Source organism: Protopterus annectens, chromosome 3.part1 (genome assembly GCF_019279795.1).
Source record: "Protopterus annectens isolate FY-2018-M chromosome 3.part1, PAN1.0, whole genome shotgun sequence".
Lineage (NCBI taxonomy): Eukaryota > Metazoa > Chordata > Ceratodontiformes > Protopteridae > Protopterus > Protopterus annectens.
The window spans coordinates 1,767,370,589-1,767,396,748 of NC_056732.1; the positions used below are offsets into that span (position 1 = coordinate 1,767,370,589).

The 26,160-nt window shown below is 42.8% G+C and overlaps 1 protein-coding gene across 2 annotated transcripts in view; it reads right to left on the minus strand.

Annotated features, from left to right (window-relative positions):
* The window catches only part of WDR97 (WD repeat domain 97), a 2,414,280-nt gene that overhangs the window by 2,321,569 nt on the left and 66,551 nt on the right, over positions 1-26,160 (minus strand). For both annotated transcript variants that reach the window (XM_044067752.1, XM_044067751.1), the window contains exon 2: positions 4,137-4,205. In XM_044067752.1, the coding sequence (XP_043923687.1) occupies positions 4,137-4,167 (31 nt within the window). In that variant the 5' untranslated portion in view covers positions 4,168-4,205. The remainder of the gene's footprint in view (positions 1-4,136; positions 4,206-26,160) is intronic.

Here is a 26,160-nt window from a genome sequence, read left to right on the forward strand (position 1 = left end):
CACAAACCCGAACTGGGTGGGGTCTAGAGTTTGGAGGTTACCAATGTCTTTGTTTACGAGTTCCATGATGATACGTTCCATGTCCTTACAGACCAGGCTCGTTATGCTAATAGAGCGATAGTTCCTGGGATCAGTGGTGGCTCCCCCTTTGTGGAGTGGGATAACTGTTGCTGTGCGCCATTCAATGGGCACAAAGCCTGATGTGAGGCTATGATTGAATATGGTGCTTAGGTGGGGAGCCAGTTAGTTCTGAAGTTCATGTAAAATGCAACCTGGGATGTTGTTCAGTCTCATGGATGCTATGTTTTACATTTTTGTGTAAACTGTATGTCCACAGCTAGTGGGGTTTGGCTTTATTGGCCTGGATGGAACCACAGAGACTTAAAAAGGTAAAAAACGTCATGGGCAGTCAGAAGCCATGTAGCTGAAACACTTGAAGTCCTTAAGGGGTCAGGTGTCTATATCCCATGGGCCTCCGTTATAGGAAGTTTAAGGTATCATGCAGTGAAAACTCTAGCTTGGCTGGGCTTTTTCTTGCAGTTTTTATTGAAGGGTTTGTCTGTGTGACCTCTTTAGACTTTGGTTTGCTTGCTTATGAGTTGGGCAACACAGAATAATTTTCTTACTATTTTAGCTACATGTTAGTTAGAGGCCAGACTACTGTCTACGTATGTTCCCAGATCTCTAAGTATTGAGTCAACTCTTTGGGGTGTTTTATCAATGGAGTGATTAGCTTGGGTGGATAATTTCCCAAAGGGAACTATAATGCATTTCTTCACACTGAGTTTTAATCCATGGCTTTGACACTGACACTAGTCATTTGTGTTAGACTCTCTTGTATGATGTTCATGTCATGGAGTTAATCTATGATAGCTCCCAATTTACAGTCATTGGAGAACTTGGTAAGCCAGAGGCCTTGACATTAGCCTTGTAGATTGGCCCAACAGGGAGCCCTGGGATACTCCACTGGTGACTGGTCTCCTGGTTGTAGTGGTCTCACCATTCCTGACTTCTTGGGTCCTATCTGTGAGCCAGCCAGAAATCCAGTGAGTTATGTAGGAATTTATGCCTAGTTCTGTAAGTTTGTCAACAATACCTGAGTGGGTATTGTTTTGAATGGCTTGGTCAGGTCAAGGTAGGTGGTATTCACTATTTTCCCTTTAGCCATAGCCTTTGTGACCCTCTCAAAGAAGTCTACTAGGCTGTGTAGGCAGGACCTTCTCTTAAAAAAGCCATACTGGAATAGGTCCAGTGTCTGTAGGTTGCCAATGTCCTTGTTGATCATTTTTATGATAATTTGTTCCATAGCTTTGCATATTAGACTTCTCGGACTGATGGGTCTGTAGCTCCTGGGTTAGTTGATGCTCCACCCTTATGAAGAGGGATGATTGTTGTGGCTCTCCATTCACTTGGCACATAACTTGTTTTGAGGCTGGAGTTACTGTACATACTGTGTTAGCTTCTTTAAGGATTAAAAGATTGTCTAAGCACATGACACAACTGCTACATTGTCCCAGGATGTCCATATCTATCATGCTGGCCACAGAGACATTAGGGAATTGCAAATCCATGTTATCAGGACTTGTGTTAGGGTTTGGCATTTATGGTTTATGGACTTGGTGTTACAGGGGTCACCTGAGTAGTGTCTAGGGTTAAGGCTAGATGTTAGATAGTGCTATGATCTGATATTATGCACTAACTAGCTGCCCTAAGCTTAACTCCATGCAAATCCTTTCTGGTTACAGGTTAAAGTTCTAACTACTAGCTTTATAGGTTTGCTACTCTACAGGGTTTTCCTAACTGTCACTGCGGGATGAACAGCTCCATGCAAAAGTGTTTAATTTATAGCAGACAAAAAAAGCCCAAATATAACTTCCATATCCTCTGGCCAATAAATGACTACACTTTCAGCTTCGTGGAGTGCTTCCCAACTTACAGAGACCAGGCAAACAATTTCTGTCACAAGGTGGATGATCCTTGACCTTCTTAATGTAAAAGCACAACAAAAGTAACTCTGAAGTGCAGATTAACACCAAAAACTAAGTCCTTAAAAAGCCCTCTCGCTGCTGAAACAATCTCACTATAAGCCTCCCTGTGTGCTTCCCAACTCGGACTGACCAGGCAACTTTAATACTGCCACTAGAATAGCAGTCCCAGTCCTCTTAATGTAAAAAAAAAAAACACATTTTGTTTGGCCAAAAGTGAAAAGGTACCAACCAGCTTCTACAATAGTTGTCACTTTAAGCCTCCCTGTGTGTTTCCCAACTCAGACTGACCAAACTACTTTACTACCGTCACTAGAATTAGCAGTCCCAGTCTTCTTAATGTAAAAACACATTTTGGTTAGCTAAAAGTGAAAAGGTATCAACTAGCTTCAACAAGTAATTGCCTTGGACAATGACTCTCAATTTCTTGAGTTAGGGTTCCATATAATTACACAAGAATGGGAGTTCAAACATTGTTTTACTATTCTGAGATATCCACATTTCAATAGTCAAATGAAAAATGTTATCCAGACTGCTCAAAATCATCATAAGTAAGTTAGCTGCTAATTTAAAGCAAAACTGTTACATAGCTTTGCTTTAGTACAGAAATTCTTCTATCCAACTGTTGGGTTGTTACCATTCTGTTGACGGGGAACAGATAAAAGATGAAACTGTCAATAGCTTCAGTTTTGCTTCATCCTGAGACTACACAAAATGTGAAAAAGTCTGGCAAAAAAAATCAACAAACTCAGGAGGTTTATTACGAGAAAACAGCAAGAGTGTTAAGTTCATCTAGAAGAAAAAGTGAGACTTCAAAATCCAAACGCTAAGCATTCAGAAAATCAGGAAAAGGCAGCTGTGAAAACATGGTAATTTACTCAGATAGAATGACAATTTATTTAAATTTGGGCTAACTTAAATGCAAGCTAATGAAAATTCAGCTAGACTTTTGGTAACAGATAAATGCTAGGATAAGACAACAATCAGCACACAGACAAACTGTGCTGAACTTGCAAGATTATGCTGAACATGACATTATGCTACTAGAGCGTGTTTCTCTAAACTTTTTTTTTTCACCAGAATGCTGCAATACCTCTTAAAATAACACAGCCAGGGATTACTGTAACTACCACACATCATCTTAAAACTAGAGATAGAAATTCAAAACGGTAAGAAGGTGGTATGACTTTAAAACATGCTGTGATAGCAAGTACTGATATCACTGTTGATATATGTAACCAGTAATTTGTTATGTAATTTCATACGAATGCTGGAAGTGTTAAAATGTTGTAGCCCAAGTGTCATACACAATATAGCATGGTAAAACTAACCTTAATTATTATTATTATTGCAAACTGTAAAATTAAAGCTAAACAGGAGGGATATACATATGTGTAGGTAGACAGTAGCTCAATAAATAAATCTAAGTGCATGCAGTGTGTCACATGGGTTTCCATCTTCTTCAGTGGCTTGCCATGTCAGTAAGTGGTTAAGATGCATCCAGATGTGCCTTTATATTAGCTCCAGTATAGTGCTTACAGCAGAATAGAAACAAGCTCAAATGCTATTGCACTATTTCTCTTCCTATACATTTTTACTCTTTTGAAACCAAGTTACTTACTACCATTCTGTGAAGTGTAATAAAGCAGCTGGTAGTGAACATGTTTGATGTATACACTTCAGAAATTACTAAGAAAACAAAATACCAGTGGTCGCATTCCATCTCATTTTTATAGCTACTTTAAATCCTGTAATACATTCAACATAGTCTTTAGAATAACGTACGCATTTTGGTTCATTTCAACATTTTAGAGGCATTCTTACCACTACTTGTAAACTGTTAACCTCATCAGCCAGGAAAAATAATCTTCTGTTGTTGCACTGATAAACTGTAGAACATAATCCATTTTTTTCAACTCTCAAGAAGCCAGCATTGAAGCTCCATAATTTTAAAGCATATATTTGAACATTCCCATCAGTCTCCTGTTTTCTCAATGCAAAAATCTAATGATTTTTCCTTATTGTACATATGAAGCCTATCATAATCTAGCTAAAACTTGTTTGAAACAGTACACATATAAAAAGAACTGCCCTCTACACATTCCAATATCAAGATACTAACCAACATTTTCTGCTTGATAAACTACTTACAGAGTTTGCACTGTGTTTCCATGGTTGCCATTTACTTCACTTTAGAGGAACATCAGTTACTCAAATTCCCTGTGAAAGACAAGCAAAACATTAAGGAGATGGTGAGTTTCTACAAACTGTTAACAATATGCTAGGCAAGACTAAATAAGAAAAAGTGTTATATACGTCTACAAACATTCACATACTCAGTATATATGCTGCTAAGCGTCTGCAAGTTTTAGACTAAATCATTTTGATGTAAAAATATGTTTAAATATTGTTAAACTACATTAACTACAGTAACTGATTATGTTTGCCTTGCATAATAATGAAGGTACACTGCTGAGGGAATAGCCATGTGCACGGTTACTGAATCAATGCTATGGGGGTGTGTTACAGTGCTCGCAGATGTGTAACACCCCCTGCACACTGTGAAAGTGCCATATGGCACTAGACCATTACAGAAAGTGTCCTTGGACACTGAATTAAATAGTTAATTTAACACAGGGGGTGTGTTAGAGCATCTGTAACACACCCCCTGCATGGCCAAAGTGCCAGAAGGCACTAAAAGATTACAGTAAGTGCCCTCGGACAGTAATTTATTTTCACACAGGGAGTGTGTTATTGTGTCAGTAATGCACCTCCTGTACTGTCAGACTGCCTTACAACACAGAGTGCATATGTGAGTTTCCCTTTTGTTTATTTATAATGTTTGAAATTTTTTTTATTTTTTGTCAAGTTTAAGCATAGCTGAGCGTGTTTGTGCGGTGCAGTGCGTTGCTCAGCAGTAATGCAAAAAAAGCTATATAGAAATATATAGCTAAAATCGTCACAGCTGAGTTAGCTGAATGATTAGAGTCACGGCTTCATGTGCAGTACTTGCATGGTTTGAATACCATGACAGACCATTCACCTTTTACATCTGAAAGCATTTCTATTTTTTTTATTGCTGTAGTTATTGATATTTGTCAACCAGGTTAGTGCAGCTCGTCCAGAATCCCAGTGTCAGTGAAGATGTGAGGTGAAAACCTCCAGTTAAACACAAGTATCCAATGCAGTTCAGTCACACACCAAGGTAATGTAATTAAAGTAGACAGGAACAGGTCATGTAAAGTAAAATACAAAAATACAAACACATAATAATAATAATGTATCTATAAGGAGTAATTCATATTAATATATACCTTTGTTACTATGTAAAAATCTTGTTTGCCCTTAGCTAAATTTTGCTAAGCCAAGCTAAGCAATGCTTAAACAGGACCTGTCTTAACAATACTTAGTAACGCTTAGCTGGTTTGAGCATTACTAAGCAGTCCCACTCTAAGCAGTCTTCAGCTGAGCTGAGCTATTTGTGCACGGTTAAGCACTGCTAAGCATTTGCCACTTTAAGCACTGCTCAACTAAGCTGGTGGGTTTGCACACTGCTGAGCTGTGCTTAGAATTTTCAGAAATGGTCCAATGGCGGCAAAGGGTGGGAAAATAGCCTTATTTAAGCTGCACAGGCAGGAATACAACCAGAACCTTTTGGAGTTTGACTCATGCAGGAACTATGACAGGAGCTGGAGAGGGAGTGCAGTTTCAGGAGCAGCGCTGGGGCATGTTGGACTCCTTGTTGAACACCATGATGACAGACTGCTACAGGGTCAATACCAGGGCTCTGAATACAAGTCTGAGACCTAGGACTGTCTGGCATGCAACTTCAACCTCACCAATGCCACTGGAATCCCCTGGTAAGTGGGTGCAACATCATTATGATGACCTAAAGCGGAGACAGGGGGTGCTCTTGGCCCAATAGATCCAAAATGCTCAGGATGGTAATGCCCCAAAACGTTTGTAAGTATACGAACCATTGCTTTACCAAATTCTAGCATGAATATGTGATAGACAGGTACACATAATGGTGTGTTTTTCCCCTACAGCTGCAGAGGACAGGACTTGCAACTTAGAGGCCCACAAGGGCTGCCTAGCAAGGATGTGATGACAGTGTGGGGAGTATAGATCTATCTTGCAATATATAGTACAATAAATAAGAAAGAGTACATTGTTTACTGCCAGTAGGTATAGTGTGTTCTGAGTGTACTGCAATAAATGTATTCTTAGACCCACATTGATATAAGTGAGTAATGCCAGATACTGTGCAATACAGATTAAAGAATCAAACAAGCTACTACTGATGAAAGAAAACTAATGCTGTAATAATAGTGTGTAGGAATGACATAAGTATATACTGTATTAATATTAAGGATCTTGTAATAAAGTACACCCTGAATGAAACTGTGAAGATAATAAATTACATTCATTCATCTACAGGATATGCAGTATAACTGAAGTCAGAATTTTGAATGTAATAAACCACTGTGTCATGTCACCCTCAATAAGGTTATTTCCACCAACTGTTGTGTTTATTCTGGTCTTTTGTTGAAGAAATACAATTGTACAGGTGTTCCATGGCAAATATGGCTATGACACCATGAAGTTAGTGAAGTTTGGCTGATAAAAAACTATTATGCTAAAGTGTAGATGTGAAGCGGTAAAACAAGATACAATGCAATTTGATATATGTTTTGCACTAAGATGTGAACCTTGAATAGTAATGTGTGATGTATTTTTAGTGTGTTCCCCTCAGGAATGTCTTGTGTTAACCTTTGCATTTCAGCTATATCCATTCCTGAATGTAGGTATGAAGATGCAGACAAGTATGAAACTGTAATAGGTGGAGACTGCAAATATACTTTGTGCAAATGTATATGGGTCGGGTATGCAACCCAGCACCCTGATATGGTCTGTACAGATCACACATATTCACATCCACTAGGGTTTAAATGTATACACCTGCATTCCAAGTATTAATACACAGTTCACCTACTATCTCTGTCATGCATGAATCTCATGCATGTATGTTCAACTGTCACTTCAGTCTTCTGTGACACTTATATTACCAGGTCAGACTTTGTAACCAAGTGAGTTTTAGGTACAAATCAGTCAAGCAGCCCACAGCAGTAGCCCAATAGCTCAGTGTGATAAGAAATAGATATGCTGTTCATTTTTGCACACACAGACCAGGGTTTGAATCCAGGGACTGGTACTAAGATGTATTTATAGTTACAGACAAGTAGTCCTGATTATTTGTAGAAACAGTCATGTAGTGTTAACAGGTATTTTCTCCACAGGGCTCACAGGTAAAGAAATTTTTATATTAGCTGTATGAGGGTATACTATGTACAGATGTACTAGTGTATGCCTGGTGCATCTGTGAATGTGTGCCGATAGTCCAACCCCATGCCTACAAATGACAGCAGGATAGGTATATACACCATGCACTCTTCCCGATACATGTCTCTCAAGCGTCACGCTGTCATGGCTAGTGATCACTGTTGCCAATAACCTTGGACACAGATATAAATCCAGTTGAAGTATACCAGTAGCACACTCACACATGTACAAGTCCCCTGTAGTTATGTACCTATAGTTCACATAGCTTGGCCTATACCATTCCAGGTCAACAACTTAACAGGTATGTATATGCTACAGAAGCTATAGGGCACAGGTAGATGTAAAGTAAGGGCAGACCTGTAGAGTATTGAGCAGTACTGTTGTGAAAAATATAGCCTTTACAGTTGTTAATGGAATGTTTATCTCTCCCCCCACCCCTTATCTGCATCACTAATTATTATTTGTATACTACAGGTGTGTTGTTCTCAAACCTAATGTTGAGACTTGTGTTGTATTAGTGTTTATATATTTCAATGGTTGTATACTAACATACCTTGTTTAAATTCCACTGTTGCTGGCCTGTTGCTATAAATGTTACTGGCATACTGTTACAATAATAACTGTTATTCCATTTATGCATGTGTTTCATTTGCTATGCAATTCTATTCAATTGTATTGCTCTGGGTTAATTGGAACACCCAGGCATGCTGTTATAACTAACGTTGAAATGTTTTGTTCAAGGCTAACCAATACACTTTGGCAAACCCCAATGCCAGAGCATGTTTGGGTAGGCTGATCCCAGTGTATCCGCCTGTCCCACCTCATCTGGCCAAGGCACCAGGTCCCAGCATATCTGGGACCCAACCTGGAGCTATCTCCTCCATTGGTCCTGCACCACCCTCGGGTGGAACCACCTCAGGTGACAGGGCCCATCCCCCAACAGACACGAACAGGATTCTGTCACCCGTAACCAGCTCTCAGGGATGGTTCGCAGGGTCATCCAGTGGGATTTGGATGACCCCCTGCTCCAGATAGAGGGCAGACTGCCACAACTTGAGGGGCAGCCTGGCCCTGGCACCCATCCCCCAACATAGCCTTCTGTGCCTTGAAGGGGCAGTGGTGACTGCCAATGGGTGGGGACCTCAGTCCCTCTATTTCCATCTGTGGGCACTTGGTCCTCTGATTCCCAACTGCCCTCCCCATCCAAGGTGTTTACCCCCCTCGTGTCATACACCACCCCTGTCCGCTGTCTTGTCTGTCTTGACTGTCTGCAAATGCAACCTCTCCTACCCAACTTACCTCTCCAAACGTACCTACAACCCTTCCCCAACACACTCTCACCTTAAAAAAAAGGGCAACTGTCCCAAAAAAAATATATATAGTTTCATACATAGCTCTCCATTTTGCACTCATGTACACTGTCATTATTCACTTTTCCCATTAATTAATCAACAAAGTTAAGTCACCCACAACCCTGCCTGTGGGGTGTGAGTCTCCAAATTCCAAATGGTCTACATCATACGCAGCTGTTGCTGCACAAGAAATGGAGAGCATGGTCCTTTCCTACACCCATCCTGCACATCCCTAGCTGCCTTTCATATTGTTTTTCCCCCTGCTTGTCCCCATTTCACCACTTTCCTACCACCCCTTTTTTCTTTTATTTTTTTTGGAAATATCACAGATTTAAGTGGGAGTAAGCACCACTCGGCATCGCGGTGCATTGCACAGACCCGAGCAAACCCACTTACAACTGCTTAAAACTGTTTTAATCACCATATCTGATTCAGACACTGTTCTGCCCAGTAACAAAGTAATCAGCCTTGCCAAGTCTTGAACACAGGACCCTCTGCACTATAGTCATATCAATGCACCACTAGGCCAACTCAGTTCTGGAGAATTAGTGTTCTTTTTTTAAATATATCATGCAGTACAGTCATGTAACATTAGGAAAAAAAGACACCACTGCCAAGTATTGAACCCAGAACCTTCTGAGCTATAGTCAGAGCAGTATATCACTAAAAAAACTCAGCTCTGGGAAATTAATGCTTTTTTTCTAAATACATCAACCAATAAAGTAAAATTAGGGGAAAAAAAGACACTGCTGCCAAGTATTGAACCCAGGACCTTCTGAACTGCAGTCAGAGCAATGCACCACTAGGCCAACTCAGCTCTGGGGAATTAATGTTTTTTTTCTAAACACGTCAAGCTGTAAAGTCATGTAAAATTAGGGAACAAAGACACCACTGCCAATTATTGAATCCGGGACATCTGGAACAATAGTCAAAGCAGCACACCACTAGGCCAACTCAGCTCTGAGAAATTAATGCTTTTTTTCTAAATACATCAACCAATAAAGTAAAATTAGGGGAAAAAAAGACACTGCTGCCAAGTATTGAATCCAGGACCTTCTGAACTGCAGTCAGAGCGATGCACCACTAGGCCAACTCAGTCCTGGGGAATTAATGTTTTTTTTCTAAATACGTCAAGCGGTAAAGTCATGTAAAATTAGGGAACAGACACACCACTGCCAATTATTGAACCCAGGACATTTAGAACAATAGTCAAAGCAGCACACCACTAGGCCAACTCAGCTCTGGGGAATTAATGCTTTTTTGGCAAAATATATCATGCAGTACAGTCATGCAACAGCAGGGAAAAAATACATCCTTGCCAAGTATTTGCCCCTGGACCCTCTGAACTACAGTTCACTGCAATACACCAACTCAACTCTGGGGAATTACTGGTATAGTGAGGTTTTTCCTCATTATATTGTCATTGTACAGAGATTTATTCATTTGCTGCTTACTTTTTGGTTGTGGGTGTGCCTCTTCTTAATTCTTCAATACGGTCATTTTTCTGATCCAGAAGCTAAAGAGTATGTGGCATTCATGTGTAAATATTGTCTGAAAGTGTATTTAATATGACTTATACTTAACAGCTGTTTATACCTAGCAAGCTTTCCCACTGCACTGGAAGTAATATGTTGTCACCTGCTTCATCTTTAGTTAGGGGATGCTGTTTGAGATGAGTAGGCATGTAAGCTGGTTCTTGTAACTGCTTATTATAGCTTGAACAACTTCACTTAATAACATGTGGGTGTCCGGGAGAATTTTACAGGAGGATGACATTTCGTCTTAAACTATAGAAATGACATGCTGACAGGGCCAATATTTACTAATAAAGACCAGTCAATAAATTTGCTGGAGTCACGAGTAATTTTGCTATAGATCCGAGTGCTTTGCTGCAGGAAATAATTCAGCTATGGGAGGGAGGGGTCTGGCTGTTTTGTTTTAGATACTCAGATGTGCATTATGAGCAGTTTTCTAACATTTTTGGTCTAATTGTTAACCCTGTCTTTTGATAAATATTTAGGTTGAGAAGGTCAGACACTTTATCCAAAAACTGCCTCCACATCCACCAGTTATTGCCACTTTTATACCTAAGTTCTTGATTACACAATGTAAATACTATTTACAATAAGGAGGTGGATTAATGACATGCACCAATAACTACATGGCAGATATAGCTTAAGGCCTTCAGTAAGACACTCACATATTCAGTTTACAATAAAAAAATGCAGCAGGTTTTACTGAATAAAATATAAAACAGTTTACTTTCTCAGTAAATGATAAAGTACAGCATAGCTCAATAAAAATTATACAGTCCTTGTAATGCCCTACAGCTAATAACTGTTCTCAGCTGCACAATACCTAGGGGGAAGGGGATGGTAAACAAGCATCTTGTGGGTGTCACCTTTTGTCTCCTCTTGAGACTAACAGTATGCCGAACTGCCTTGGCCATTCCCTGCCTGCAATGTCAAATGTCTGAGGCCTTAATTGGAACATCATCAGTGATTTATTCCCCCTACATGAATAGCAAGGGCACCAGTAATAATAAGGTTAGGAGGGGCTGTTGTTGTTGTGTTTTTCGGCTTTTCCTGGTTAGGGGTCGCCACAGCGGAACTCCGGTCCGCTAATGATTGGTAGTTGATTTTTACAGGCTGTACTGGACCAAAATGGACTTGATAATCCAATGACAGTAGCAGCAGCATCACCTATTATAAACATAAAAGTGAAGTCACATCTTAATTTGTTTCATAGGAGGTTGATATTTAGATTCTGGTTTCTCTGATATATAGTGATCTGGTGTACTTCCACTTTTCAGCCTAAAATTGATTTAGTATGTCTACATTAAGAAAGCAATCATCATTCTTTTTTTTTGGGGGGGGGGTGATTGAAGTATTAGGACATTTTACAGCTCTTGGACTGAGTGGATGGTGATTTCTTAAGGGGAAGCTGGTATCTGAATATGTTGTCTATATGTAGATGCTGTTTCACATGGTGTATTTATTACTTTTTAGTAGGTAAGTATACATAAGACACTGTCTGAGCCATGAAGGAATATACTGATAAGAGGAAAATAGCTACCTGTAAAATAAGGCTGCTGTATTATCTTGGTTTTATACATAAGTATAATGTGGCTGGGAAGAAGGTTTATTTCTTTACTTTTGAGGTGTAAGCTTATACAGAATGATGAGTTTGGTTGTCTGCTCTTCAATTTGTGTTTGAAGTTGATATTCCACAATTCCATTTGAGTGGGTGAGGTTACATAATTATGTAAGCAAGTTTTATGTTAATCAGTGTACAGATTTGTACCTATTTTTCATGGGTCTTTGTCCAGATTTTTGATGTTTCCAGGCTGAGAGGTATGTGTGTGTGTTAACAGAGTGGAGCATGACTTGCACTCATGCAGCAGTCCAAGCAATGTGGAGTCCATGATTGCCTGGCATGCCAAACTGAGGTCACCCCTGAGGAGTATGTATAAAACCATGTAGAGGGTTGCCCTTATAGTCTATCAGTGTATGGTAGATGCTTGAGGCCATGGCATCCCCTGGTGGGGAACCTCTGTGATGTCCCCAGCAACTGCATATGGTGTGTAATGTGAATGACATACAGGGAATTAGACATAATAATGGGCCTCACTGGGGGGGGGGGGGAGGATTTGGTGATGTGTCTACCCCATGTCTCTTGATGACATACCCTTATGTATGACATGTGCCATGTAGATGGTGTACCTTACAATGGGAGCAACATTGTGTTGAAATGTCATGTTTCCAAAGACCTGTGTCCACAGCTCCCTTATGACTGATTGCATGCCTAGACTGTTGTTAGTACTGTGATACTATGTGAGGACATCACTCTCCCCAAAGGGGTTGACACTGCATGTCCTATGCGGCTTGAGGCCATGTGTCTGGCAACAGTCATGTATCTGTATGAGACCCACCTAGGCAGATGTCCACATCACTAGGGCATCCAGTGATAGCACACAGTATGCAGTCATCCACAGACATGGTTGGACATAGGCTAACAGCTGTTACATGCACCTCAGGAGTGTACATCACATATGACAGAGGCCGACACACAGAAAAACAGGTTACACACATAGTCATGGGTCAACCGCTTGAGGTGGATTCCCTTATGTGGAATAGGTGGGTCGTGTCAGTGCACCGGTATGCTACCCTATGGTAACATATGGTGTGACGCATACATGGGGGTGTTATGTCTATAATGGCCACAGGGTTATACTGTCACAGAGTTTGTCCAGGTCAAGGTAGGCAGTTTGCACTGTCACCCTCTGTCCATGGCTTTGGTTTCTGTTTTTGTGTCATACAGGTCAACCAAGTGTAACAGACATGAACCCTTCCTTGACAAAGCCTAAGCGTGCATGATAGATTGTGTGCAGGTCGCTAATGTGCTTGTTACTGGGGTTATCTATAAACTGTGCTATGGCCTTGCAGAGCAGCTTGCTGGGTCTATCATGTGACTGAATGGGGGATGCACCACCTTACCCTAAAGGGGTGACAGTGGCCACCCATCAAGTGGCTGGGAAAAAGGCAGTACTCAGCCCTCCTTTGAATATGGTTCACTATGGTGTTTTAAGGTTATGCTTGGGGTCATGTAGGATGCATCATGTAATGTGACAGGCTTTCATGGCAGATATATACCATGATGTTCACATGGTAGAGGTGACCTGTTCCCTACATACAGGAGATGGGGGAGGTACTGTGGCTATCCTGATGTACTGATGGGGAAGACAGTGGGTGAGGCCTACACTTGACTCTGTCAGGCATCCAGTATACTATAGCAACATCACTGGTATAGCTGGTGCCATTGAGAACCTCAAGTGAGCAGCTGCAGGCACTTCCTGTGTTGTTTCAGCAAGAGATGACTGGTTGTAGTGGATGTAGACAATATAAGCTCTGTGTTTATTGTGCAGGTTTGCAGGACTGATCCCATTCTCATGTACACACTAAGGAGATCCAAATTAGGCACCTGTCCCTATTTTGTTTTGGACAGCAATATGTCATTCCTGTTATGGACAGTATGTATTGGAGATGTCCAGCAGACAAGTGTACATATTCTAGCAGAGGATGATGTAGGCCTGTTGGGTATACCTGACTACATGCATCTATACAAATGCACAGACAGCACTTGTGTGTATGTGTGGATATTGGTGCCAGTCCTTAATGAGGGGTTAGGGGCTGTGAGGCTGTGTATACCCTCCCAGGAGGATGTATTCCACATTGGAGGTGTATGCATGTATGGCGGACCCTAGCTAGATGAGTATTGTGGGAGATGGTGACTGCAAATGTGACCGCATGATGGTTGCTTTGCCACAGAGAATGATACTGTAGGTATGCTGCAGTGGTATCCCGTCTTGTGTAATGTCAACTGCAATGCACCTTCACCTCGTGTGTGGGTAGCCCCTGGCCATACCAAGGTGTTTGCCTGTCCACTGTTGATGGCTCTCTCACCATTAGTGTGCTGGCATGGATACATCTTACACTATATGTTTGGGTCATTCAAGTGACCCAGGATCAGGGTACAGACCCGACTGCTAATACAGTTGATAAGGTCCATATAGACCGAATGGGCTTCCTGGTCACATGTGTTGGCCAGTAGCTAGCTGTGATTTGAATAGGTATGTGCTGGCAATGGTGAATTTCCCCTGCAGTGTCCCCTGTGCATCTTACTGCCTGCACAGTGTGGAGGTGTGTATGTGTCTCATATATACAGAATCCCCATGTCCTTACTAGCTACACCTTTGCATCTGACTGTATGATAGGATGATTCACGAGGTAGGCTGGGGTGCTCTATGCAGCTTTGAACCATGGTCTGTGTGACTGCACAGATGTCTGCAGTACCTAGGATTAGGACTACCTGCAATGAGGGCAAAGTCATCTGCACACCTTTAGCATTTAGCAGCATGTTTGTCAATGTGTGTTGCACTGACACATGTATATTGGTAGTGATAACTTCACCACTTTTAATAGTGGAGTCACTATGGTGCTGTCGAGAACCAGTGGCAGATGAATGAACTAGTGAAGACAGATGGAGGCCATCTCTCGCAGAGCATCATGGTCTGTTTACCATATCATCCCAGACTCCCAGGTACTGGAACCCCTGGAATATCACAAGATAAATCTGCACATGTTAAAGGCAATCATTCCCTGATTGTATTGTGGCATCGGTCTGGCTGACAGCATAATGAAACATAAGGCTAGGGACGTACCTGCCTGTAAGACATAACCAGTGTGTTCACTCATGTCTCACGCTATATAGTCCAGGGATGTACATGTCAGGTCAAGCACACCAACATGTACTGTGACAGACCCATGACAGTAACTGTTGGTGACAGACAGCACTGCGTATGCAATTTGGTGGAGCTTGCCATGTGACACACAAGTAACTGTGACCATCCTCATACACAGCCAGATTAGAGGCACACCAGTGTGTCTCCAACAGAGTCCACTACATGTAAAGTACAGTTTTGTACCTACCATAAATGTAGATGTTCGAGGATCTACATTGCTGCAGTCATAACCTGTGGGTAGTCCGCTGTCCTCATTGTCCAGCAGCTGGACGCCAGTACGTAGTAGTACTTAAGCGCATGACCGACGCCATATCCTCAGTCTTTCTTGCCCCAGATGTCAGAAGGCCTAAAAATGAAAGGCCAGAGCCAAAATAGTAAACGCCCAACAACCACCAGTGTGGAAATAAAGAGTATCCCAATAAGAAACACAGCAACCACAAACTATAGAGGGGAAGGAGGAATGTAGATCCTCGAACATCTACATTTATGGTAGGTACAAAACTGTACTATGTTCTTCGTCTCACATAACCTGTGGGTAGAATCCCAAAGCAAAGGAAAAGGGAGGCTGGCAAACTAAATAGCATTAGGAGCTGCTAACATACCCTGTAAAACTGCAGTGGCAAACCCAGCCCTAGACTTGGAATATAGAGGGAGATGGTAATGCTTAGTAAAAGTGTGTACTGAACTCCAAGTAGCTGCCTCCAAAATATCCTTAGTAGCTACCCCCCTCAAAAAAGTAGTAGATGTGGCAGTAGCCCTAGTAGAATGAGGTCTGATCCCAGCAGGAACATTCTTCCCATGATGAGAATAACAAAAAGCAATACATTGAACAATCCACTTAGAAATAGTCTGCTTTGAAACAGCTTTCGCTTGTGAACCCAAAGCAAAGGAAACAAATAACTGTTGAGTCTGTCTGAACTCTTTAGTTCTGCTCAAATAATAACGTAGCTGCCTGTGGATATCCAAAGAATGCAAGACTTTTCCCCCCTTATTTTGGGGATCAGCATAAAAAGTAGGCAAAAGAATAGACTGGTTCAAGGCCACATTAGAAATCACTTTAGGCATAAAAGTAGGGTTAAGAAACTCTATCCTTATGGAATATCAGAAAGGGTTCAACTGCCATGAGAGCCTGCAATTCAGATAACCTCCTAGCAGAAGTAATGGCCAACAAAAAAGCAGTCTTCCAAGACAAAAACTTCAACTCAGACGTAGCTGCAGGTACAAAATTGAGAAGGAGTAGGAGCTCTAAGAAATTGTTTGAACAAAGGGTGAGAAAATAAAGGAGGGTCACAATCATAGTGAGCAAAAATAGCTGCAGCATGAACCTTCACAGAAGAGAATGACAAACCCTTGTCCAGTAATTCAGTAAGATACTGTAGTGCAAAACTCAAATTAGGTACTGAAACATCAAAGCCCTTTGCTGTGCTCCAAAGAAAAAATCTCCTCCATTTATCAGCATAAGATAGAGCATCCACTTTCCAAGCATTTGGGTGGAACATCTTTGTGCAAAATTTTGGCAGTTGGAAATTCAGTGGAGAGTCGAAGAGATCTATGTCTGCCACGGTCAACTGTTTGAATACCTGAGGGTCCAATTTCCACTCGTGGGGATCCACAATTTGTCTGCTCAATACATCTGCTAGGGAGTTCTGTGTTCCTGGCAGAAGATTGATGTGCAAACTCAGAGCAGACTCCCACAATATCATTGCTTGTCTGCAAAGAGGGTAGGAATGGGTTCCCCCCTGCTTGTTGATGTACCACATGACTGTTGTGTTGTCTGTTTGAATCAACACCTGTCCCGCTGAAGTAGGTCCTTGAAGGCCATCAAGGCAAATTGGACTGCTAACATCTCCTTCATGTTGATATGCAAATGTAGTAGTTTGGGAGGCCACATGTCTTGAATCCATTTCTGTGCTCCCAAGCCAAGTCCGAGGCATCTGTTTAGGTGACATTCCTGAGCCCACCACAAGAATTCCTTCTGGATGCAAGGTATAATCCGAATGACAGTGCAGTGTTGAGTCCACACACTTTTGAGATACCATTGTAGCTTCCTCATATGCAGTTTGGCATTGGGAAGTACTAGAATGCAAGATGCCATGAACCCCAAGGCTTGAAGGTCTGTCCTTGCAGTCAGCCTGGACATTACTGATAACTGCTGGAAGTATAGATGAAGAGTTCTTTGTTTGTCCGGGGTCAGAAATGCCATCTGAGAAGCTGTATTCAGTCTCACACCCAGAAAGCACATGTCCTGAGAGGGCACTAGACTGGACTTTATTTCATTCACAGAATACCCTAGGCACCTTAAAACTGCAATTACATACTGGAGATGTTGTAGTAACTTGTCTTTGTCTTGAGCAAGAATCAGGCAATCGTCCAGATAATAAATTTGTATTCCTCTCTGTCTGAAGAAAGCAATTACAGGAGCCAGAACTTTAGTAGATAAACCAAAGGGCAATGCAGAGAACTGATAATGAGAAGTACCAGCCCGAAATCTCAGGAATCTCCTGCAGCTGGGCCTGATAGGGATGTGAAGATAGGCCTCTTTGAGATCCAGGGTTACCATCCAGTGATCTTTGCCTAGCATAGGCAGAAGTTGTTGTAATGTTAACATTTTGAACTTTGGAATGTCTAGGTAGGTATTGAGAATGGACAAATCCAGAATTGGCCTCCAAGTGTTTCCTTTCTTTGGCACTAGGAATAGACGGGAATAAAGGAGGGACCACCTGAATTGCCCTCATCTGCAAAAACAAAGAAATTTGCTCATGAGCCTCCAGCCTTTGCTGAGGAGGCACATCCGGCATGCCTTTGAAAGGAGGAAAAGTGTGAAAATAAAACTTGTAACCTTGATTTATTATATCCAACACCCATTTGTCCTGGGTGACCAAATGCCAGTTTTGTTTGAAAAGTCCCAACTTTCCTCCTAGAGGAGCTGCCAGTAAAGAAGGGTCTGGCAGCTGAAGATACAGGTCATTGGGTCTGTTTACGAAAGGGCTGACCCCTGCCCTCACCAGAAGACTGTGCAGGAGAACTCCAAGTCCTAGGTCTGAAAGAACCCTGACCGTGAGCCCTGCCTCTACCACGTCTAGACCTGCCCTTAGACTGATAATCCAAGAAGGATAAGACCATCCTCTAGCAGGCCAATTCCTACTAAACTTAGGGGCTGCACCTGCAAAAATCCTTGACCGTCTGCATAGATTTAGCCTTATCTTCCATCTTTTCAAAACTGATTCCACAGGAGGACGTACTTCAGATTGAAGAGGAGCCTTAACATGCTCTGACAAATTTTGATCCTTAAGCCAGACATGTCTACGAATAACTGAACCTGTAGCAGCCACCCTGGATGAAGCCTGAAGAGCATCGAAACCACACTGCAAAGAATGTTTGACAACTTGATCTGATGCATGAACCAACTCCTGGAGCTCCTTACACTCTATACCCTCAGATAAAGCATCCACCTTGGATTTCAATTGACCTAACAAAAAGTTCTGATACTTCAGCATATGAAATTGGCAATTCAAAGCCCCCCACCTATCTAACGCTCTAGAATCTTTATCCAAAGGAACTGGGACCTTGAATAATAGTTTCCGGATCAGCTCTAGGACTCTTGTACAAATACTTATGTGCCTCTGGAACTCTGTAATATCTGTCTGGCTTAACACGGGCACGCGGCCACGAATCAGGATTAAGGGAACATTAAGAAAACATCCTGAACAACATCTAAGACAGGAGGAATAGCCAAGGGCCTATGTTGTGGCAGAAACAAAATTCGAGAATCTGAAAAATCCTGACCTTCCCACTTGAAATGTTCCCTCATGGAATGTAAAGTCTCAGAAAATCTGAGGAGAAGCAGAAGGACAGGAGTCCTCTGCATCCGAATCTGAATAGGAGGAAATCCTGAATTTCTTCAGCTGAGGAATCAGAGTAGTCTGAAGAATGATCCATTCAGAACCCTGATCAAAGTAATCAAGTCCTCTGCCATTTTCAACATATGCATTTTAGGAACAGGGGCTGGAGAGCTAGAACTATGACCAGGGCCAACAAGACAAGGTTTGGCCTTAGCATGGCCTTTAGCCGTAAAGATGGAACTACAGATACCTGAGAAGCACCCTCAGCTGGGCCTAACTCCTGAGAGGCCAACTCCTGCAAAAGTAAAGGTTCCAGGATCCACAGATTCAACACTCATCGGTTTAGACCTCAAAGATTTGTCTTTACGCTTTTGAAGCGCGGGCGCCGGCGGGGATCCGACGGCATGTTTATAGTTTTACACCGTTGCGAAAACAAGCCTGGCACAATACAGAAAGAATGATAATCCTATGAGGTATCTCTGACATCCGGATAACTGAGGCAAGAAAAAAAAAAATTTTCCTAACGGGTACTTAGCCCAAATGCTGCTTCTGCTTGGACCATGTGGCAAGAAACTGACATCAGCTCTGGGCGACCGACGCCAGTCTAGCTCTTTGGTATTCGGGCTGACCGAGGACAGCGGACTACCCACAGGTTATGACTGCAGTAATGTGAGACTAAGAACATCATGTATGACATGGGCTGATACCTGCATGGCTGTGAGACACAGGTGTGTGTCCATGTGTGGTATGTGCTGTGTACAGCGGTGGCATTCATGTGTGGCTCTGCCTTGGAGATCCACTTTCTCTGTGGATGTGGATGTTGAGGATCACTACAGATGTTTGTGTGTGCTGTGTAGGTGTGGCTGGTGTTTGAGGTGTACTGATTGTGTTGATAACTTGTTTAGGGACAGATATGTGGCCTTGACAGGAACAGAGTATGGACTGCAGGTTATTACTGTTACTGCATTTCTCACACAGTGTATTCCTTGCTGGTGTTTGTAGATGGCTGTCCATCCACGCACATGTGGCAGGTGCTACATAGGTCCAGGATGCCCATATCAAGCACACTGGCTGGGGAAACTGTAGGACATTGTCAGCCATATAGTCTAGAATCTGAGGGAGGAAGGCCAGGGAGACCTGAGGGGAGGGTCTACAGACTATGTGATTACTAATACAGTAGGAGGCTGACAACACACCAGACCATGTACACAGGCTATGAACAGGCAGTAATAGGTGCAACAGGTACATGCATTGCAACAACTCATAGCACATGCAGCAAGTAGCATGAAACAGCAGGATCAGGGCGGCAATGCATGGTATATTGCCACTGTGTTGCCGATACCCACAGACATACTGTGATAATAGATGGCAGAGTTATGATGTTGGGGTTAGTGGTGGATAGCTCTGGCAAACATGGATGTGCAGGGTCTGTACATAATGGTGAGCAATGTATGCAGTCCTGTGATGTGTTCCCCTGTTCATGTCTGTCAGGTGGGATGTACAGATGTCGCAACCCACCCTTTTCAGAAGCTGGACCACTGCAATTCATGATCCCCTGAGACTCCATCAACAGGTGCTGCTGTCAAGGTTTCGCCACAACCAGCAACAATGGGCTGCACTGTGGGCAGACCTGGTAGCAACAGTGAATGATGTGGGCCACCGGGACAGGAGGTATGTTCAGGTCCAACAACGTGCTACTGATGTCATACAACATGCACGGAAAAGGGCTGCAGCTGTGGCCAGGGACTATGCCGGCACAGGACGAGGGCCACCTATATAACTACCATTGTTAGCCACAGAGGAGTTCCTGGCACACCTGGGTTCAGCCACCAGCTCACAGAATACCATCAGTACATATGTCGTGGAGGTTGATGTCACAGATTCCACAGATGTGGAGCGTCCAGGTAAGCCTCCAGTGGTCATCACTTTAATACTGTAGCATTCATAGAGCAGCAAATGCATACCTGGATGCATATGTGAGGTCAATCAGCATTTGTGGATGGGGATTTGTATTGCACACATGTGCACACATATTGTGAATGTCAGCAATTTGGGGAGTATCACAGTTTATACTGTACATGCTGATAAATGCACATATCCTGTACCTTAAAATGGAGAACATCAATATCTGTGCAGTGACTGAGACCTGGTTCAAGGCTCTAGAGATCACCCCTGCATTACCAGGCTATAACTCATACCACACTTTTTGGCCATTTAACCTGGACCAGAACACCAAAGGCGGAGGTGTGTCCATATTCATTAAGGATATCCACACCTCCAGGCTAGTTGCGCAGCATAATGCATCCAAGGTTATCCAAGTGCAACTAACTCTGGGCAAAACTGCAATACAAATTGTAGCTTGCTACAGATCCCCTCACCATGCTCCAGGATTCCCACTCCTCTTTTCTTAATATATTGGAAAATATTAGGGTTTATTAGGGTTTAATCAAACACCCTAATAATGGGAGATTTCAACTACCCCACTGTGAAGATTGGGTGAAGACAGGTGAAGGCTGCCAGCCTATCCAGATAGAATTTTGGAGATAATTCTGTCATCTGTAAATACTAATGTAAACCACAGGCTTGTTGTCGTAAATGGTAAAAATACTGTTACACGTGGAACTGGAAAATAATGCAACAACAGTGCACTCTACTGACCAAGTAAAGCATGCTGTGACACTTTGATGTTAAAACTCAGAGCCAGTCAGTCTAGAGTGAGGCATTCTTCCTATTGTTTAATGCCAGAGTTATTGGCCAGAATTTGCATGCATAAATGTTCTTTATTGCTCTGGTTTCTGCCCAGAGGTGAAGAATGTAAATGTAGTTTCTGTTAGCCTGAAAACCCAGGGAAGTGTGAAGAATGATGTAATGTGAACTAGGAATGTGATTTTATAAACAGAGAATCAGAGAACATTACACATTTTTGTCTTGACCATCCAATTCACCAACACTGTCTTGCTCTATATGTAAGTTTATCTTAGACTTGTGTTTTCTCTTAGAAATAGCTAGAAACTAGAAAGATTAGACTAGGTGTTCTTCTGTGATGTCAGAACTGTACTACTGAATTATTTTAAGTATTTCTCTGTGATCTCTGAACTCTTGACTAGCACTGTGTAGTAAAAAGTATTGTCTTGTGTTTTCACTATTTGTTATTATATATTTTTAAACCCTTTCAACTGTGGCTGTTTTTGTAGAGATAAGTTAAGCTCTTTAGAGTACTTGCATGCCTTGGGTAAAATTGTACAAAGCCACTCTAACAGCTTTAGCCCTGGGCTATACTACCATTTGGATAATAATATTGCACAGTAATAACTGGACACCCTTTTAAGGGCCTTTGAGTAGCTGATAAATATTAGTGAGTGGTGGCAGCCGGTACTACTGTATAGTCTGTGAAAGAAGGGCACAGCTGGAAAACCTGTGCCAGCCTTCCCCAGGAGTGTCTGTGTGGTTGTATAAACTCTTCTCAAAGTGTGTGTGTGTGTGTGTGTGTGTGTGTGTGTGTGTGTGTGTGTGTGTGTGTGTGTGTGTGTGTGTGTCAGCTACTTGGGCAGGGACACAAAGCACTGGTTGGACAGAGAGGATGCTGGAGGTTTTAGCTTGCCCACTAGACTGAGATATGGACCCTACAGCTGTGCCAGGGGGAGTCTTACTGGGGACCTTGATAGAAGGGAGCAACCAGCCCCGGACTGACTGTGATCTCTGTGTGCTCTTAAGGGAAATTGCACTTTACTGTGTATATTTGTTATCCTTTCCTCCTATATCAGATGCCCCTCACTGGTGTTAGTGGTGAGGATTGAGGGTCCATGATTGCTGGGCCAGGGCTTGGGTGTCACACCCACCATTAACTGGGAAAACTACTCATGTACCAACTCCTTCACTCAACGCTTTCTGGAATTCATAAATTCTAATGCCCTGGATCAACTTATCCACACCCCCACTAGGAGCAACAATATCCTAGACCAAGTCATTACCAATATGAGTGACCAGTGTTCCACACCTGAAGTCAACTCCTCATTGGTCAGATCCGACCATAAGCTAATCACCCTAGATATCTGCATCCCACCCCCACCCACCATTAAGGAGACCACAGTAAAAAATTTCTCCAAAGCCAACTTCATACTTCTTAAGACAGAAGTGGCGAACTTCATAACACCCATGCAGATGGACAATACAGTTATGACTGCTGAATCCTACACAAATGCACTCTATAAGCACTTACACGAGTGCATGGATTGTGCTATCCCAAACAAAACCAAGAAGCTATCCTCCAAAAAAAAGGAAGCCAATCTGGTGGTCCCCTGCCATAAACAAACTCTACAACAGAAGGAAGAAATTGTTGCAAAAGAGAGTAAAATCCCACGAGTGGAGGAGCTCGCTGGTCAGCCTCAGTAAGAAGCTGAGATCCCTTATAATATCCTCCAAAGCTAGCTACAAAAACAAAATCGCCACTGATTCTAAGGGCAACCACAAAGCATTCTATAGCTATGTCAATAATCTTAATGGCAGCACCCAGATCTGCTCTGAGTTACAGCACAATGGCACAAAAATTACAGAACCAACTGATATTGCCAACATCCTGGTAGATAGGTTCAGTGCTAACTTTACCCCTCTCTCACCCACTAAAGGGCCCATATATACAGGACGAATGCAGAGTCTCTGTAATCACATTTATGCAGGTAAAAGCTGCACACTCTAAAACCAAAAACACAGCATCCATGGGACCAGACAACATCCCAGGCTGCATTTCACATGAACTTCAGAATGAACTGGCTCCCCACCTAAGCACCATGTTCAATCATAGTCTCATGTCAGGCTTTGTGCCCACTGAATGGCGCACAGTAACAGTTATCCCACGCCACAAAGAGGGAGCCACCACTGAACCTGGGAACTATTGCCCTATTAGCCTGATGAGCCTGGTCTGCAAGTCCATGGAATGTATCATCATGGAACTCATAAACAAAGACATTGGTAACCTCCAAACTATGGACCCCACCCAGTTTGGGTTTGTGAAGGCAGATCATGCCTTCTGAACCTGACTGACTTCTTTGAGGCAGTCACCAAAGCCATAGACGAGGGTAAGGTGGTTCACACAGCCTATCTTGACCTCGCCAAGGCTTTCAACACCATCCCCCATTATGAAATCATAGCTAAACTCACTAATCTAGGTATAAATCCCTACGTCACAAGATGGTTGCCAACTGGCTCATTAACAGAACCCACACTGTAAAAGTTGTAGACTCCAAATCTGACCTCAAACCAGTGACAAGTGGAGTACTACAGGGTTCAGTCTTGGGACCTCTACTGTTTGGCATCTACTTCTCTAAAGTACAGGCTAACACAGAAGGCCTCTGGCTAATGAAGTTCGCAGATGACGGCAAACTATGAGCCATAGTCCAGTCCCCAAATGATGTGGACATCCTACAGAAGGGTCTCACTGAGACAGATGCCTGGTGTCAGAGGCATGGCCTCAAGCTCAATGCCAAAAAGTGCATTGTCATTCCCTTTGGTAAAAACTTTGTACCCATGAACTACCACATAAACAGCAGTCTACTTATCACCGAATGTGTGATAAGAGACCTTGGGACCCAGGTGGACAGTAGTCTCTCCTTTGATAATCACATTGCCACAGTAGTCAGGAAATCCTTCTATGTGGCACACCTCATCACAAAAGGGTTCTCATCCAGGAAAAAAAAAAAGAGGTCATTGTTCCACTCTGTTCGGCCCTCATTAGACCCATTATAGAATACAATGCCCCTTTTGGAATGTACCTCACAAGACATCTGCAGCAGCTGGAAAGGCCACAGAAGTACCTCAGAAGGAGGATTACTGGCCTCAAACAGATGCCCTACACTGACCACCTCAAAAAACTCCAGCTTTACTCTGTAGCATATCGCCTACTGCAAAGAGATCTCTGCCTAACATATAAAGCTGTATTAAACCCAGAGCTGTTGGACATGCTACACCCAAAGAAGTCCCAATCCCTACAAGCTACACACTCTAGGGGCCTAAACCTTGTCACCACAATAAACAGGACATGCTGGAGGAATAGATTCCTGTCCCAGACACTTCCTATACCCTGGAACAATCTACCCATCTATGTCAAGTAAAGTTTCTCATTAGCACTTTTCAAGAAAAATCTTAATGAGTGGATGAGAAATAGGAAATACACCCTGGGGATCACGTCTGTGGTTCTGCTCGACAGGGGCACAGGAAATTAACTTTCTTGGGTGGCGTAAGCTAGGGAACCTTGTTGGTTGGGCTTACTTAGGCCCTTGGGCTGATAGCCTAGTACCTACCTATGAACCTATGAATGGTACATGTGTGTGTCCTGACAATACCTATCCTCCACAAATCCATAGGTACCTCTGATGTGGCTATGGAACATCAACTTGCAGCTGGTGAGTGTGATAGTGTCATGTAATGGCTCACCTATACCCTAGGCATGTTAATGGCTGCCAGTTTGCCATGCACATGACAGTTAAGCATATCCATGTTGCAATACATGCATATTCACTTGTGGTGAGGTTCACTGCAGTGCATCACATTGATAATCACAGTAGCATATCTGCAGGAGCTGTAACATATTTGTACATAGTTTTGTATAGGTGTAGCCAGTCTGCTATACAGAGGTGCATTATTATTCTGTAAATGGGTGCACTGTGTTAGGTGAAGGTCCATCCCATACTCTATCTTGTCACGTATCTCACAGGTATACAGTACTAGCAACATTAACTGCATGTAACTGCACTGCATGTTGTTCAGGGCCTGTCCAGAGTGTGTCTGTTATGGTCTGATTGTGTGTTATGCATGCCCTCAGTCAGATGGTGTGGTGTGCATAATGCCTTTCTGGCACCTCACGTGTGTGTGTGTGTGTGTGTGTGTGTGTGTGTGTGTGTGTGTGTGTGTGTGTGTGTGTGTGTGGAGCAATAAACATTATAGTGCAGGTATTCACCCCTCATAGGTGACCATAGGGGTTGGAGTATGTCCCCCTCGCAACCTGATGTCAGTGTGTCATCAAACTCTGATGATGATGGTGGCCACTGTGAGGCACAGTTGGGGTTGCTAGGGCTGGATCTGTTCTCCATTGGTTGACATCACACTTCCAGCCCCAATGTCCCCGTAGACAGTCAGTATGCCCACACATTTCGAGTCCCCAGCAGCCACAGATACTGGGTAGTCAGAGGGTGGTGGCATCGAACAGAGGAGTGTGGGGACTATGGCATCTGTAACTGTAGACACAAACCATAGCCAGAGAGCTGGTGAGGTCCCACCCAGGCACAGTGATGGGGTGCTCAAAGGAGGACTGCTGCCCATCCAGCACCTGTCAGAGGTGTTAC